This window comes from Marmota flaviventris, chromosome 4 (genome assembly GCF_047511675.1).
Source record: "Marmota flaviventris isolate mMarFla1 chromosome 4, mMarFla1.hap1, whole genome shotgun sequence".
Taxonomy (NCBI): Eukaryota; Metazoa; Chordata; class Mammalia; order Rodentia; family Sciuridae; genus Marmota; species Marmota flaviventris.
In genome coordinates, this window is record NC_092501.1 from 85,329,866 (window position 1) to 85,348,018 (window position 18,153).

General features: G+C 36.3%; 1 protein-coding gene across 6 annotated transcripts in view; it reads left to right on the forward strand.

Moving 5' to 3' along the window:
- Positions 1 to 14,656, forward strand: part of Sacs (sacsin molecular chaperone) — a 99,156-nt gene extending 84,500 nt beyond the window's left edge. For all 6 annotated transcript variants that reach the window (XM_071611329.1, XM_071611326.1, XM_071611327.1 and 3 more), the window contains one exon: positions 1,777 to 14,656. In XM_071611329.1, the coding sequence (XP_071467430.1) occupies positions 1,777 to 13,331 (11,555 nt within the window). In that variant the 3' untranslated portion in view covers positions 13,332 to 14,656. The remainder of the gene's footprint in view (positions 1 to 1,776) is intronic.
- The last annotated feature ends 3,497 nt before the right edge of the window (positions 14,657 to 18,153 follow it).

An 18,153-nucleotide genomic window follows, 5' to 3' on the forward strand; every position in this document is an offset into this window, starting at 1 on the left:
TAGAATTGTGTCTTACTACATTTTCTCTCTCCTTTATTTTCTATCATGTTTTTTCAATTGAGCATGACTGGTGTGTTAGTTGCATGCTATATGTGATGTGTGTGTGTCTTGGCATTTTATTTACATATTAATATCAGGCAATTTTCCTGAAGGTAGGTATCTATAAGTTGCCACATTTCATGCCAGGATATTCAGTAGGATATCTTCAGAATGCATGTCTTATGGCAATTAATATAGAACATAAAGTGGTGCATATTTAATTTTTTGTTCTGAGTGTTCTGAATTTTTAACTTTTTTATATCTGAAGTATTATATCCATGCTTTACTTATAATTTAGATACCCCATAACCATATTTTAAGAACATTATTGAAAATTATATTTTAATGGGGTTCATAGATCAAAGAAGCTATACTGGTTAGACTGCTCTCAAGGTCTTATAATTTTTAAAATATTTCTACTTGAATGACCCTAAATCATACAGTATAGAAAATGAAAATATTCTGAATCTGGGTATTGTCACTCTCCTGAAGTAGCAAAAGTGTGCCCTTATTTAAATTTCTGTGAAAGTAATTTTGAAATGTCTTATTGTAACCTGACAGATAATGTTTGGTAGAAGATAAGGCCATTTTCCTGCTGTGTTAAGCATTTGAAAGAAAGGTATTCTTCCTTGCTTAAGAAATAATGATTTAAAAAATTACCAAGGGCCTGAGGTATACTCCCTTTTACAATGTTTTCCAAAATTGCTTTTTTAAGGGTCTAGAAGTCATATATACAGGGAGAAACTAAATATTGGTTTCTACAAAATTGAATTTAAGATTCTTTTTATTGTCTCTGTGGGCAACTAGATACCTCTAGGTATGTAGTGTTATTTTTTCCATTGTGTTCCTACTGATATAAATACTATAAATATTCTGAAACACAAAATGCACTTAGAAAGAAAACATGAATTTTTAGACCAGTGGTTAAAATCAACACCCCACCCTCACCACCACAAAAAACATTATTTCTCTCCTAGTTCATGAACTTACAGAAGTAAAATTGTCTGGTGGGAGACAACCCCTGCCTTTATTGCACATCCATTCCACTTTCTCACTTTCCTGGCCCCTGAAGCATTTTTCCAAAATCCCAGGGCTCTTTAGAACACACTTTATAAATAATAAGTAGTGCTGAAAAAGTTGTGACTATGTTGTGTATTTGGCATATATATAGAACAGTCTTTATACTAAGATCCTCATCCTTATTGTTTTACCAGATGAGAGTTTTTCAAATTCTGGAAAGAATAATTAATATCTAAATTACATGTCTGGTTAGTGGTTGAAAGGAAACTATGTAAGTCTCACTGTTGCCTGAGCTTCAGAAAATGTTAGTCACTGAGATGAATAGTCAGGCTCTGACTTCACATCCTTCTCTCTATCCCACGTAGCCATGTGGCTCCTTCATGAGGGAACATGAAGTAACATAAAAAGATATTTCCACTTGGGGATTCCATTTGTAGAACATCATAGGATACTTTTTAAAAACACATTTAATGTGTTTTATATTTTTTCTTAAAATATGAATTTTCTAGAGGGAATTATTTCTACCAAAGGCTATTCTAAATATGGATTCATACATAAATTCTCTATCATTATTATTTAAAAATTACCCCAGGTGTACTGAATTTTCACATCTACTTAAAACTCCTATAATTTTCTAGTACTTTCTTACCTGTGATAATAGAAGGCTATTACAATAGAATTATGTGTATTTATGATATTTCTGTGTATGATTTACAGGAAGGCCATGTACTCAACTGCAGCTTCTAAATCCAGAGCGATTTGCACGTCTTATTAAAGAAGTAATGAATACATTCTGGCCTGGCAGAGAGTTGATCGTTCAGTGGTATCCATTCAGTGAAGACAGAAATCACCCATCTGTTTCATGGCTTAAGATGGTTTGGAAGAATCTCTATATACATTTTTCAGAGGATTTGACTTTATTTGATGAAATGCCACTTATCCCAAGAACTACACTAGATGAAGGTCAGATGTGTGTAGAACTCATCAGACTCAGGATTCCATCTTTAGTTATTTTAGATGATGAAACGGAAGCACAGCTTCCAGAATTTTTAGCAGACATTGTACAAAAACTTGGAGGGATTGTTTTGAAAAAATTAGATGCCGCTATACAACATCCACTCATTAAAAAATACATTCATTCACCATTACCAAGTGCAGTTTTGCAGATAATGGAAAAGATGCCAATGCAGAAATTATGTAATCAAATAGCTTCTCTTCTTCCTACACACAAAGATGCTCTGAGGAAATATTTGGCTAGTTTAACTGATACTAGTGAAAAGGAGAAAAGAATAATTCAAGAACTGACAATATTCAAACGAATTAACCACTCATCTGATCAGGGAATTTCCTCTTATACAAAATTGAAAGGTTGTAAGGTCTTACACCATACTGCCAAACTTCCACCAGATTTGCGACTTTCTATTTCAGTAATAGACAGTAGTGATGAAGCTACCATTCGCTTGGCAAACATGTTGAAGATAGAGAAATTAAAGACTACTAGCTGCTTAAAGCTTGTTTTAAGAGATATGGAAAATGCATTTTATTCACATGAAGAAGTAACACACCTGATGTTATGGATCCTTGAAAATCTGTCCTCTCTTAAAAATGAGAATCCAAATGTGCTTGATTGGTTAATGCCATTAAAATTCATTCAGATTTCACAGGAACGGATGGTATCAGCAAGTGAACTCTTCGATCCTGATATAGAAATACTTAAAGATCTCTTTTATAATGAAGAAGAAACCTGTTTCCCACCCTCAGTTTTTACCTCACCAGATATTCTTCACTCTATGAGACAGATTGGTTTAAAAAATGAAGCCAGTCTCAATGAGAAAGATGTTGTGCAAGTAGCAAAAAAAATTGAATCCTTACAGGTCAGTTCTTGTCCAGATCAGGATGTTCTGAAGAAAGCCAAAACACTGTTACTGGTTTTAAATAAGAATCATACACTCTTGCAATCTTCTGAAGGAAAGATGACATTGAAGAAAATAAAATGGGTTCCAGCCTGCAAGGAAAGGCCTCCAAATTATCCAGGTTCTTTAGTCTGGAAAGGAGATCTCTGTAATCTTTGTGTACCACCCGATATGTGCGATGTGGCCCATGCGACTCTAGTGGGCTCATCACTTCCTCTTGTTGAAAGTATCCATGTAAACTTGGAAAAAGCATTAGGTATTTTTACAAAGCCTAGCATCAGTGCTGTCTTAAAACACTTCAAAATTGTTGTTGACTGGTATACTTCAAAAACCTTTAGTGATGAAGACTACTATCAGTTCCAACACATTTTGCTTGAAATTTATGGATTCATGCATGATCATTTGAATGAAGGGAAAGAATCTTTTAAGGCCTTAAAGTTTCCATGGGTTTGGACTGGCAAAAAATTTTGTCCTCTTGCCCAAGCTGTGATCAAACCAATCCATGATCTGGACCTTCAGCCGTATTTACATAATGTGCCTAAAACCATGGCAAAATTTCACCAACTCTTTAAGGTCTGTGGTTCAATAGAGGAATTGACATCAGATCATATTTCCATGGTCATTCAGAAGGTGTATCTCAAAAGTGATCAGGATCTCAGTGAACAAGAAAGCAAACAAAATCTTCAACTTATGTTGAGTATTATCAGATGGCTGTATAGCAATCAGATCCCAGCAAGTCCCAATACACCAGTTCCTATACATCACAGCAAAAATCCTTCTAAACTTATCATGAAACCAATTCATGAATGCTGTTACTGTGACATCAAAGTTGATGACCTCAATGACTTATTAGAAGATTCAGTGGAACCAATCATTTTGGTGCACGAGGACATACCCATGAAAACTGCAGAATGGCTAAAAGTTCCATGCCTTAGTACAAGACTGATCAATCCTGAAAACATGGGATTTGAGCAGTCAGGACAAAGAGAACCACTCACTGTAAGAATTAAAAATATTCTGGAAGAGTACCCTTCTGTGTCAGATATTTTTAAGGAATTACTTCAAAATGCTGATGATGCAAATGCAACAGAATGCAGTTTCATGATTGATATGAGAAGAAATATGGACATAAGAGAGAATCTTCTAGACCCAGGAATGGCAGCTTGCCATGGGCCTGCTTTGTGGTCATTCAATAATTCTGAATTCTCAGATTCAGATTTTGTGAACATAACTAGGTTAGGAGAATCTTTAAAAAGGGGAGAAGTTGACAAAGTTGGAAAATTTGGTCTTGGATTTAATTCTGTATACCATCTCACTGATATTCCCATTATTATGAGTCGAGAATTCATGATAATGTTTGATCCAAACATAAATCATATTAGTAAACACATTAAAGATAAATCTAATCCTGGGATCAAGATTAATTGGAGTAAACAACAGAAAAGACTTAGGAAATTTCCTAATCAGTTCAAACCATTTATAGATGTATTTGGCTGTCAGTTACCTTTGACGGTAGAAGCACCTTATAGCTACAATGGAACTCTTTTCCGATTGTCCTTTAGAACTCAACAGGAGGCAAAAGTGAGTGAAGTAAGTAGTACCTGCTACAATACAGCAGATATTTACTCTCTTGTGGATGAATTTAGTCTCTGTGGACATAGACTTATCATTTTTACTCAGAGTGTAAATTCTATGTATTTGAAATACTTAAAGATTGAGGAAACCAATCCTAGCTTAGCACAAGATACAATAATAATTAAAAAAAAGTCCTGCTCTTCCAAAGCATTGAATGCACCTGTTTTAAGTGTTTTAAAGGAAGCTGCTAAACTCATGAAGACTTGTAGCAGCAGTAGTAGAAAGCTTCCCACAGATGCACCAAAGTCATCTTGCATTCTTCAGATCACAGTTGAAGAATTTCACCATGTGTTCAGAAGGATTGCTGATTTGCAGTCACCACTCTTTAGAGGTCCAGATGATGACCCAGCTGCTCTCTTTGAAATGGCCAAGTCTGGCCAATCAAAAAAACCATCAGATGAGTTGCCACAAAAAACAGTAGATTCTACCACATGGCTTATATGCACCTGCATGGATACAGGAGAGGCTCTCAAATTTTCCCTGAATGAAAGTGGAAGACGACTGGGGCTGGTTCCTTGTGGGGCAGTAGGAATTCTGCTGTGTGAAACTCAAGACCAGAAGTGGACTGTGAAACCACACATTGGAGAAGTGTTTTGCTATTTACCTTTACGAATAAAAACAGGCTTACCAGTTCACATCAATGGGTGTTTTGCTGTTACTTCAAATAGAAAGGAAATCTGGAAGACAGATACAAAGGGACGATGGAATACCACGTTCATGAGACACGTTATTGTGAAAGCTTACTTACAGGCTCTCAGTGTCTTACGGGACCTGGCCACTAGTGGGGAACTAACTGATTATACTTACTATGCAACATGGCCTGATCCTGATTTAGTTCATGATGACTTTTCTGTAATTTGTCAAGGGTTTTATGAAGATATAGCTCATGGAAAAGGAAAGGATATGACCAGAGTCTTCTCTGATGGATCTACTTGGGTTTCCATGAAGAATGTGAGATTTCTAGATGACTCTATACTTAAAAGAAAAGATGTTGGTCCAGCAGCCTTCAAGATATTTCTGAAATACCTCAAAAAGACTGGATCCAAAAACCTTTGTGCTGTTGAACTTCCTTCTTCAGTAAAATTAGGATTTGAAGAAGCTGGCTGCAAACAGATACTGCTTGAAAATACATTTTCAGAGAAACAGTTTTTTTCAGAAGTGTTTTTTCCAAATATTCAAGAAATTGAAGCAGAACTTAGAGATCCCTTAATGAATTTTGTTCTAAATGAAAAAGTTGATGAGTTCTCAGGAATTCTTCGTGTTACTCCATGTATTCCTTGTTCCTTGGAGGGGCATCCTTTGGTCTTGCCATCTAGATTAATCCATCCTGAAGGACGTGTTGCTAAGTTATTTGATACTAAAGATGGACGGTTCCCTTATGGTTCTACTCAGGATTACCTTAATCCTATTATTTTGATTAAACTAGTTCAGTTGGGTATGGCAAAAGATGATATTTTATGGGATGACATGCTAGAACGTGCAGAGTCAGTAGCTGAAATTAATAAAAGGGATCATGTTGCTGCTTGTCTAAGAAGTAGTATCTTATTAAGTCTTATTGATGAGAAGCTAAAGATAAGGGATCCTAGAGCAAAGGATTTTGCTGCAAAATATCAAACAATCCCCTTCCTTCCATTTCTAACAAAACCAGCAGGTTTTTCTTTGGAATGGAAAGGTAACAGTTTTAAGCCTGAAAAAATGTTTGCAGCAACTGAGCTTTATACAGCTGAACATCAAGATATAGTCTGTCTTTTGCAGCCAATTCTAAATGAAAATTCTCATTCCTTTAGAGGTTGTGGTTCAATGTCATTGGCTGTTAAGGAGTTTTTGGGATTACTAAAAAAACCAACAGTTGATCTGGTTATAAACCAATTGAAAGAAGTTGCAAAATCAGTTGATGATGGAATTACATTGTACCAGGAAAATATCACCAATGCTTGCTACAAATACCTTCATGAAGCAATGATGCAAAGTGAAATAACTAAGGTATCAATTACTGAAAAATTAAAGTCTTTTAGCTTCATCCTAGTTGAAAATGCATATGTTGACTCAGAAAAAGTTTCTTTTCATTTGAATTTTGAAGCAGCACCATACCTTTATCAGTTACCTAATAAATATAAAAATAATTTTCGTGAACTGTTTGAAAGTGTGGGCGTGAGGCAGTCATTTATGGTTGAAGATTTTGCCCTAGTTTTGGAATCCATTGACCGAGAAAGAGGAAATAAACAGATAACAGAAGAGAATTTTCAGCTTTGCCGACGCATAATCAGTGAAGGAATATGGAGTCTCATTAGAGAAAAGAAACAAGAGTTTTGTGAGAAAAATTATGGTAAAATATTGTTGCCAGATACTAATCTTATGCTTCTCCCTGCTAAGTCCTTATGCTACAATGATTGTCCCTGGATAAAAGTAAAGGATACCACTGTAAAATATTGCCATGCTGATATACCAAGGGAGGTAGCTGTAAAACTAGGAGCAATACCAAAGAGACATAAAGCATTAGAAAGATATGCATCCAACATTTGTTTTACAACACTTGGCACAGAATTTGGGCAGAAAGAAAAATTGACCAGCAGAATTAAGAGCATCCTTAATGCTTATCCTTCAGAAAAGGAAATGTTGAAAGAGCTTCTTCAAAATGCTGATGATGCTAAGGCCACAGAAATCTGTTTTGTGTTTGATCCTAGACAGCATCCAGTTGATAGAATATTTGATGATAAGTGGGCCCCATTGCAAGGGCCAGCACTTTGTGTGTACAACAACCAGCCTTTTACAGAAGATGATGTTAGAGGAATTCAAAATCTTGGAAAAGGTACCAAAGAAGGAAATCCTTGCAAAACTGGACAGTATGGTATAGGATTCAATTCTGTGTATCATATTACAGACTGCCCTTCTTTTATTTCTGGCAATGACATCCTGTGTATTTTTGATCCTCATGCCAGATATGCACCAGGAGCCACATCTGTTAGTCCTGGACGCATGTTTAGAGATTTGGATGCAGATTTTAGGACACAGTTCTCAGATGTTCTTGACCTTTATTTGGGAACCCACTTTAAGTTGGATAATTGCACAATGTTTAGATTTCCTCTTCGTAATGCAGAAATGGCAAAAGTTTCAGAAATTTCCTCAGTTCCATCATCAGACAGAATGGTCCAGAATCTTTTGGACAAGTTACGCTCAGATGGGGCAGAACTTCTAATGTTTCTTAATCACATGGAAAAAATTTCTATTTGTGAAATAGATAAAGCTACAGGAGCTCTAAATGTGCTGTATTCAGTAAAGGGCAAAATCACTGATGGAGACAGATTGAAAAGAAAACAGTTTCATGCATCTGTAATTGATAGTGTTACTAAAAAGAGACAACTCAAAGACATACCAGTTCAACAGATAACATATACTATGGATACTGAGGATTCTGAAGGAAATCTTACCACATGGCTAATATGTAATAGGTCAGGTTTTTCAAGTATGGACAAAGTATCTAAGAGTGTTATATCAGCACACAAGAACCAAGATATTACTCTCTTCCCACGAGGTGGAGTGGCTGCCTGTATTACTCACAACTATAAAAAACCTCACAGGGCCTTCTGTTTTCTACCCCTCTCCCTGGAGACAGGGTTGCCATTTCATGTGAATGGCCACTTTGCACTCGATTCAGCCAGAAGAAACCTGTGGCGTGATGATAATGGCGTTGGTGTCCGAAGTGACTGGAATAACAGCTTAATGACTGCATTAATAGCTCCTGCATATGTTGAATTATTAATCCAATTGAAAAAACGGTACTTCCCCGGTTCTGACCCAACATTATCAGTTTTGCAAAACACACCCATTCATGTTGTAAAGGACACTTTGAAGAAGTTTCTATCATTTTTCCCAGTCAACAGGCTTGATCTACAGCCAGATTTGTATTGCCTAGTGAAAGCGCTTTATAGCTGCATTCATGAAGACATGAAACGTCTTTTACCTGTTGTCCGGGCACCAAATATTGATGGCTCTGATTTGCACTCAGCAGTCATAATTACTTGGATTAATATGTCTTCTTCAAACAAAACTAGACCATTTTTTGACAATTTACTACAGGATGAATTACAACACCTTAAAAATGCAGATTATAATATTACAACACGCAAAACAGTAGCAGAGAATGTCTATAGACTGAAACACCTACTTTTGGAAATAGGTTTCAACTTGGTATATAACTGTGATGAAACTGCCAATCTTTACCACTGCCTTATAGATGCAGATATCCCTGTTAGTTATGTGACTCCTGCTGATGTTAGGTCTTTTTTAATGACGTTCTCCTCTCCTGATACTAACTGCCATATTGGGAAGCTGCCTTGTCGTCTTCAGCAGACAAATCTGAAACTTTTTCACAGTTTAAAACTTTTAGTTGATTATTGTTTTAAGGATGCAGAAGAAAATGAGATTGAAGTTGAAGGATTGCCCCTTCTCATTACACTGGACAGTGTTTTGCAAACTTTTGATGCAAAACGAGCCAAGTTTCTAACAACATACCATGAATTGATCCCATCGCGCAAAGACTTGTTTATGAATACACTGTATTTGAAATATAGTAGTATTTTATTGAACTGTAAAGTTGCAAAAGTGTTTGACATTTCCAGCTTTGCTGATTTGTTATCATCTGTGTTGCCTCGTGAATATAAGACCAAAAATTGTACAAAGTGGAAAGACAATTTTGCAAGTGAGTCTTGGCTTAAGAATGCATGGCATTTTATCAGTGAATCTGTAAATGTGAAAGAAGATCAAGAAGAAACAAAACCAACATTTGATATCGTTGCTGATACTCTCAAAGACTGGGCATTGCTTCCAGGAACAAAGTTTACTGTTTCAGCCAATCAGCTTGTGGTTCCTGAAGGAGATGTTCTGCTTCCTCTAAGCCTTATGCATATTGCTGTTTTTCCAAATGCCCAGAGTGATAAAGTTTTTCATGCTCTAATGAAAGCTGGCTGTATCCAGCTTGCTTTGAACAAAATCTGTTCCAAAGAGAGTACATTTGTTCCTCTTTTGTCTTGTCACACAGCAAACATAGAGAGCCCCATAAGCATTTTGAAAGCTGTACATTACATGGTCCAAACTTCAACATTTAGAACTGAAAAATTGGTAGAAAGTGATTTTGAAGCCCTTCTAATGTATTTCAACTGTAATTTGAGTCACTTGATGTCCCAAGATGACATAAAAATTTTAAAGTCTCTTCCATGTTACAAATCCATCAGTGGCCGCTACATGAGCATTGGCAAATTTGGAACATGCTATGTACTTACAAAAAGCATTCCTTCAGCTGAAGTGGAAAAATGGACACAATCATCATCTTCTGCATTTCTTGAAGAAAAAGTTCATTTAAAAGAGCTGTATGAAGTGCTTGGTTGTGTGCCTGTAGATGACCTTGAGGTATATTTGAAACATCTTTTACCCAAGATTGAAAATCTCTCTTATGATGCAAAATTAGAGCACTTAATCTATCTTAAGAATAGATTATCTAGTATTGAGGAATTATCAGAGATTAAGGAACAACTTTTTGAAAAACTAGAAAGTTTATTGATCATCCATGATGCTAACAGTCGACTAAAGCAAGCCAAACATTTTTATGATAGAACTGTGAGAGTTTTTGAAGTTATGCTTCCTGAAAAACTGTTTATTCCTAAGGATTTCTTTAAAAAACTGGAACAGCTTATAAAACCTAAAAATCAAATTGCATTTATGACATCCTGGGTGGAGTTCTTAAGAAATATTGGGCTGAAATACATACTTTCTCAGCAGCAATTGTTACAATTTGCTAAGGAAATTAGTGTGAGAGCTAACACAGAAAACTGGTCTAAAGAAACATTGCAAAATACAGTTGATATCCTTCTGCATCATATATTCCAAGAACGAATGGATTTATTATCTGGAAATTTTCTGAAAGAACTGTCTTTAATACCTTTCTTATGTCCTGAGAGGGCCCCAGCTGAGTACATTCGATTTCATCCTCAATACCAAGAGGTAAATGGAACACTTCCTCTTATCAAGTTCAATGGAGCACAGGTAAATCCAAAATTCAAACAGTGTGATGTGCTCCAGCTGCTATGGACATCTTGCCCTATTCTTCCAGAGAAAGCCACACCCTTGAGTATCAAAGAGCAAGAAGGTAGTGACCTTGGTCCACAAGAACAGCTTGAACAAGTTTTAAATATGCTTAATGTTAACCTGGATCCCCCTCTTGATAAGGTCATTAATAATTGCAGAAATATATGCAACATAACAACTTTAGATGAAGAAATGGTAAAAACTAGAGCAAAGGTTTTAAGGAGCATATATGAATTTCTCAGTGCAGAAAAAAGGGAGTTCCGTTTTCAACTCCGGGGAGTTGCTTTTGTGATGGTAGAAGATGGTTGGAAACTTCTGAAGCCTGAGGAGGTAGTGATAAACCTGGAATATGAATCTGATTTTAAACCTTATTTGTACAAACTGCCTTTAGAGCTTGGCACATTTCATCAGTTGTTCAAGCACTTAGGTACTGAAGATATTATTTCAACTAAGCAATATGTTGAAGTGTTGAGCCGCATATTCAAAAATTCTGAAGGAAAACAATTAGATCCTAATGAAATGCGTACAGTTAAGAGAGTAGTTTCTGGTTTGTTCAAGAGTCTGCAAAATGATTCTGTCAAGGTGAGGAGTGATCTAGAGAATGTTCGAGATCTTGCACTTTATCTTCCAAGCCAGGATGGTAGGTTGGTAAAGTCAAGCATCTTAGTGTTCGATGATGCACCCCATTATAAAAGTAGAATCCAAGGGAATATTGGTGTGCAAATGTTGGTTGACCTTAGCCAGTGCTACTTAGGGAAGGATCATGGATTTCATACCAAGTTGATAATGCTCTTTCCGCAAAAACTTAGACCTCGGCTTTTGAGCAGTATCCTTGAAGAACAGTTAGATGAAGAAACTCCCAAAGTGTGTCAGTTTGGAGCATTGTGTTCTCTTCAGGGAAGACTGCAGTTACTCTTGTCTTCTGAACAGTTCATTACAGGATTGATTAGGATTATGAAGCATGAAAATGATAATGCTTTCCTGGCCAATGAAGAAAAAGCCATAAGACTTTGCAAAGCCTTAAGAGAAGGCTTAAAAGTGTCCTGTTTTGAAAAGCTTCAAACAACATTAAGAGTTAAAGGTTTTAATCCCATTCCCCATAGCAGAAGTGAAACTTTTGCTTTTCTGAAGAGGTTTGGTAATGCAGTCATCCTGCTTTACATCCAACATTCAGACAGTAAAGATATTAATTTCCTATTAGCATTAGCAATGACACTGAAATCAGCAACTGACAATTTGATTTCTGACACTTCATATTTGATTGCTATGCTGGGATGCAATGATATTTATAGGATTAGTGAGAAACTTGATAGTTTAGGAGTGAAATATGACTCTTCAGAGCCATCAAAACTGGAACTTCCAATGCCCGGCACGCCAATACCTGCTGAAATTCATTATACTCTGCTTATGGATCCAATGAATGTGTTTTATCCGGGAGAATATGTTGGGTACCTTGTGGATGCTGAAGGTGGTGACATCTATGGGTCATACCAGCCAACGTATACATATGCAATTATTGTACAGGAAGTTGAAAGAGAAGATGCTGACAATTCTAGTTTTCTAGGCAAGATATATCAGATTGATATCGGTTATAGTGAATATAAAATAGTTAGTTCACTTGATCTGTATAAGTTTTCGAGGCCTGATGAAAGCTCTCAAAGTAGAGACAGTGCTCCTTCTACACCAACCAGCCCCACAGAGTTCCTCGCCCCTGGTCTGCGGAGCATTCCTCCTCTATTCTCTGGTAAAGAAAGTCACAAGACTTCATCCTCAAAACACCACTCCCCCAAAAAGCTTAAGGTTAATTCTTTACCCGAAATCTTAAAAGAAGTGACATCAGTGGTAGAGCAAGCTTGGAAGCTTCCAGAATCAGAACGAAAAAAGATTATTAGGCGGTTGTATTTGAAGTGGCACCCTGACAAAAATCCAGAGAATCATGACATTGCTAATGAAGTTTTTAAACATCTGCAGAATGAAATCAACAGATTAGAAAAACAGGCTTTTCTAGATCAAAATGCAGACAGAGCTTCCAGAAGAACATTTTCAACCTCAGCATCTCGATTTCAATCAGACAAATACTCATTTCAGAGATTTTATACTTCATGGAATCAAGAAGCAACAAGCCATAAATCTGAGCGGCAACAACAAAATAAAGAAAAATGCCCTCCTTCGACTGGGCAGACTTATTCTCAAAGGTTCTTTGTTCCTCCCACTTTCAAGTCAGTTGGCAATCCTGTTGAAGCACGGAGATGGTTAAGACAAGCCAGAGCAAATTTCTCAGCTGCCAGGAATGACCTTCATAAAAATGCCAATGAATGGGTGTGCTTTAAATGTTACCTTTCCACGAAGTTAGCTTTGATTGCAGCTGACTATGCTGTGAGGGGAAAGTCCGATAAAGACGTAAAACCAACTGCACTTGCACAAAAAATAGAAGAATATAGTCAGCAACTTGAAGGACTGACAAATGATGTTCACACATTGGAAGCTTACGGTGTAGACAGTTTAAAAACAAGGTATCCTGATTTGCTTCCTTTCCCACAGATCCCAAATGACAGGTTCACTTCTGAGGTTGCCATGAGGGTGATGGAATGTACTGCCTGTATCATAATAAAACTTGAAAATTTTATACAACAAAAAGTGTGAAAGTATTTAAAGAAAAAATAAAGCAGAGCCAGATCTTGAATGTGTTGTAGCACAAATATGAATTGCTGTACTTCGTTAAGCTTCATTGCCAGTTATCTAGGAATTGTGAAGCACATTGCAGATTGTTCTGGAAGAATTTTGGAGTTATTCGTATGAATACCTATAGAGAAGTTTAACTGAATCTAAAAGAAAATTATTTTGAAGAGGGTTGTCAACCACAAAATTGCTAGAAGTATTTGAATGATTGGGATGGCACATTATTGAACTGCACTTTATATAACCAAAGCTTAGCAATTTGTTAGATAATGAGTCTATATATGTCTCTGGTTAGGATGAAATCAATTTTGTTTTTAAACATGGTATTTTTGAAGGAGCTAATGAAACACTGGACGTATCTTTGGTTTGAACATAAAAGGGGAATTAAGTCTTTTGAAGTTTATCATTTTTAAATGGATATTCTTGGATGCATTATTCTTATCAGCTGGATCTGATTATGAATTTGTTGCAATTTTACATCTTAAGTACTCAGTATGTTTAAAATGGTACAGTATTTTAATCCTGAATATTACTTGAGTAAGAGTATGAAGATAGTATTTAGAGTGCACTGAGTGCACTTTACATCTTTATTTTAATTTTTTTTACACCTTATGTTTACAGGCTTCCTATTTCATGAAGATAACATATGGAAAACTCCAAGTGGTGGCAGTTCTCATTACATGATGTTAAATATTGTTTCTGAAACTGCTTACCAAATGACATTTATCAGTGGTTAGAACATTTGCTTTATGTTTGTGTGTACGTATTTTCCACAGATGTCATAATTTATATAGTGTGGTTGAACAGGATGTAATCTTTTGTTGTCTAAAGGTGCTGCAATTAAAAAAAACAAACCTCTTTGTCTTTCAATATGGCACTTATTGAAATTTTTTATTTTAAGTTAAAAATTAAAATCATGATGATACTAGTAGCTTATAAAAGAGGAATTATTAGCTTGCATTTTCTTCATGAATGATTCAAAACTGACATTTAATTTTCATGATGTTCAGATGTCCTACTTATTTACTTTAACATATTTTGTTTGCAGAATGTTAATGAAAGAAAATAATAGTTTATATAAATGTACTGGCTGTAAATGATGCTAAATATAATATTTTATGCAATTAAGGGCTTACAGACCATGTTAAAACTTTTTTACTTTTATTGGTAATAAGGAATGTTTGCACCTCCATGATTGTGTTGCTTTTGGATGTGAAATCATGTAATTATTTCTGCTGTTAATAGTAAGTGCCATAATTTTAATAAAGCAAATGTACATATGAAATCATTGTAACTGGTATTTCTTGAAAAATAGTTCATTGGCAATTAAACTTAATTTCTTCCTTATTAAGTTGTGATATGCATATTTATGTGCATTTATTGGAATACTGGAATAGGATTGTTCTGTGTTTTTATGTTGGAATTAGTAGGTTTCTTTTTCATGGTTAGTTGAATAAGGAGTGTATGGTATATATTATGTTTATGAGGTGCTCACTGATGTAGTTAAGAGTGGAATTTACTTCAGCTTTTTAGGGAGTAAGATTATTTGATATGTATGTTATATAAATGTATTTGAAAACAGACACATCAAATATGGGTCTCCTTTAGGTAGAGTTTGAATTGATAGTTCCTTGCCTTAGCTGCATGTCTGGGGCTCATTCACACTTAAGCTTACCTGATAGAGAATGTTCATCTTTATTTTATTTTTATTGTTTTTTTTAAAGATATACATGGATGTAGAGTATATTTTGACATATTATACATACATGGAGTATAACTTATTCTAATTAGAACCCCATTCTTGAGATTGTACTAAATGTGGAGTTTCTGGTCATGTATTCATATATGAACATAAGAAAATTATGTTAAATTAATTCTGCTGTCTTTTCTATTCCCATTCCCTGCCCTTCATTCCCTTTGTTTAATCCAGTGGACTTCTATTCTTCCCTCTCTCCCCACCTTATTGTGTGTCAGTATCCACATATCAGAGAATATAGTTGGCGTTTGGATTTGGGGGATTGGCTTATTTTACTTAACATGATAGTCTCTAGTTCCAACCATTTACCACTAAATGCCATATTTTCATTCTTTATGTCTGAGTAATATTTCATTGTGTATATATGCCACATTTTCTTTATCCATTCATCCGTTGAAGGGCATTTAGGCTCTTTGATAGGTTAGCTATTGTAAATTGAGCTGCTGTAAACATTGATGTGGCTGCATCACTGTAGTATGCTGATTTTAAGTCCTTTGGATATAAACTGAGGGATGGGATAACTGCGTCAAATGGTGGTTCCACTCCATCTCCATACTGCTTTCCAGAGTGGTTGCACCAATGCATTCCCACCAGCAATGTATGAGTGTGCCTTTCTCTCCCCCCCCCCCCCACATTCTCACTAACATTCATTGTTGCTTGTATTCTTGATAATTGCCAGAGAATGTTCAACTTTGTAACTGAGGCACAAAGTTAGGTGGAGGAGGCCTAACAAGCTTTCTCTTCTGGGGTTTCCCAAATTCTCTCTTAAGCTTTATTGAAACAGTGCTTGCTGCTTTGAAGCTCAGAGTCAGCACTTAGAACATTTTTCATTGCTTTGCAGTATTAAAAATCACACACAAAACCTTGTTTGGCTTTATTGATAGTTAATTTAATTTGATTTCTGTGTTTTTTAAAACTTTTAAAAAGCTATATATAAGTTCATAATCATGTTTATGAAACACTTGGATCCAAAGGAGTTTCAGAATTTGATTTTAGAATGTTAATATGAGGGCATATCTGTTTGTGATGATTACAGGCAGCACCCTGTGATCAAACCTACTAATATTTCCAGAAAGCCTATGAATATCCACACTTGAATACATAAGTCTGATAAAGAGCTTCATATAGATTCAGGTCAGGTTTTGCCACCAGTAGTTTGTAGCAGACATACTTGAAAATATTTTATTTTTCAGATTTCTTTAGATTTTGAAATAGACTAAGGAATTTTGGCTCTGAATTCAATTTATGTATTTTACTATTTTATGCTTTTAAAAATCTCCCTCCCCCACCCCCCTTTTTTTTAAGACAGTGGAACACAGGTGCTTCTGAGTAGCAGGGGTGGCGCAGGAGGGAGGGCATCCCTAGCAAGATGGCCAACTTATACATAGTCTCCTTGCCAAACTGGGCAAGGAACCTGCATGGTGCATCTAGTTAATGAAGCAGGGGTAGGGAGCCCAAGAAAAGTTTAAGTAGAAGGTTGTTATAGTGTTCAACAAAACAAGGGAAGTTGTTCACAGGTCTGAACATCTTGGGGATGGGTGCCAACTGACACTTACTGTACTTTAAGTGTTTTGTAGATCTCCAGAATGTTGTCTAGTGCTAGTAGAAATCAGCAGTCATAGAAGATTTTCAATTCAGTCATTTTCAATCCAGATTGTACCAGAGAAACAACAGTAGGGGAAAAGAAGAGGGAGGAGGGGAGAGATAGATATGATTTAGTGAAAAAATTGTCTTGTGATTGTGGAGCTGGCAAGTCTAAAATCTATTTCTGCAGGCTAGAAAGACTTGAGTAGGAGCCAAACCTGAAGTCAACAGGTGGAATTCTTAAAACTTTGGCTTCTAAATTTGGTTTTCATTTCTCTTGTTTTAAGAGACATGACTTAAAGTAGTGTCATTCATTCATTTGAAGCGAAACAAAAAGTAAAACACCTCTGAGCACATTGCAGGTGTTATATATGCTGGGTGTTGGGATATGATGGGCACATTCCATTCCATGAATCTAACTAGCCTGATATGATTTATCTACTAGCATGAAATCAGTCAACTTATATTCTAAAGCCAAATTAGTTAAAATTTTTTATTTATTTTTTAAATAATGAGTCTAAAATGTTTGCTTTTGCGGGGGGGGGGGGGTTGTTTTGTATCAGGGATTGAACTGAGGGGAACTTAAAAGCCATATCCCCAGCCCAATTTTCTTTTTTGTTACTTTGTGTTGAGACAGTAGATTGCTAAATTGTTGAGGCTGACTTTGAATTTGTAATTCTCCTGCCTCAGCCTCTTGAGCCATTGGGATTACAGGTGTGTGCCACCCACCTACTTGTCTCTTTTACAATTGACACGTGGTTCTGGAAGTACCCTCTTTTACCCTGAATACAAAAGCTGGCCTCTAAGGAGACAGAATTGAAGTCAGTGTGTTTATTTAGTTAAAAATATGTTTTTTACAAAATTTATTTGGCTTTCAAACCTCAGCAATAGTAAGTGGCATTTAAAATTTGGAGAAGACTGGTAGAGCCAAGTAAGAAGCAATGCTATTTGTGGGAGGGAGGGTACCAGGGGTTGAATTTAGGGGTACTTGACCACTGAGCCACACCCCCAGCCCTATTTTGTATTTGGAGACAGGGTCTCACTGAGTTGCTTAGCACCTTGCTGTTGCTAAGGCTGGCTATGTACTCGAGAACCTCCTGCCTGAGCCTCCTGAGCCGCTGGGATTATAGGCATGGGACACCGTGCCTGGTCAAGCAATGGTATTTTTAAATCAGGGGAAAAAAGGGGATGAACAGCCATATGAAACAGAAACAAAATAAAAACATTAGTGTGCAGGGTTTCAGAACCTCTGCCTTCATTCACTCTTCCCTAAAGAAGAGAGGCTTGCCCGGTATGTGAACTGGGGAGAAGGGCCTAGAATATGCAGCTCTAACCTTTTAGTGTGAGTTCGGTGACCTTTAGAAAAAGTGGTCTTTCTTTCCCTTCTCTATGTAGGGAACCATGAGAGTTGGGACACTGCAGTTCTGCCTGTGATCCCTAAGTTTT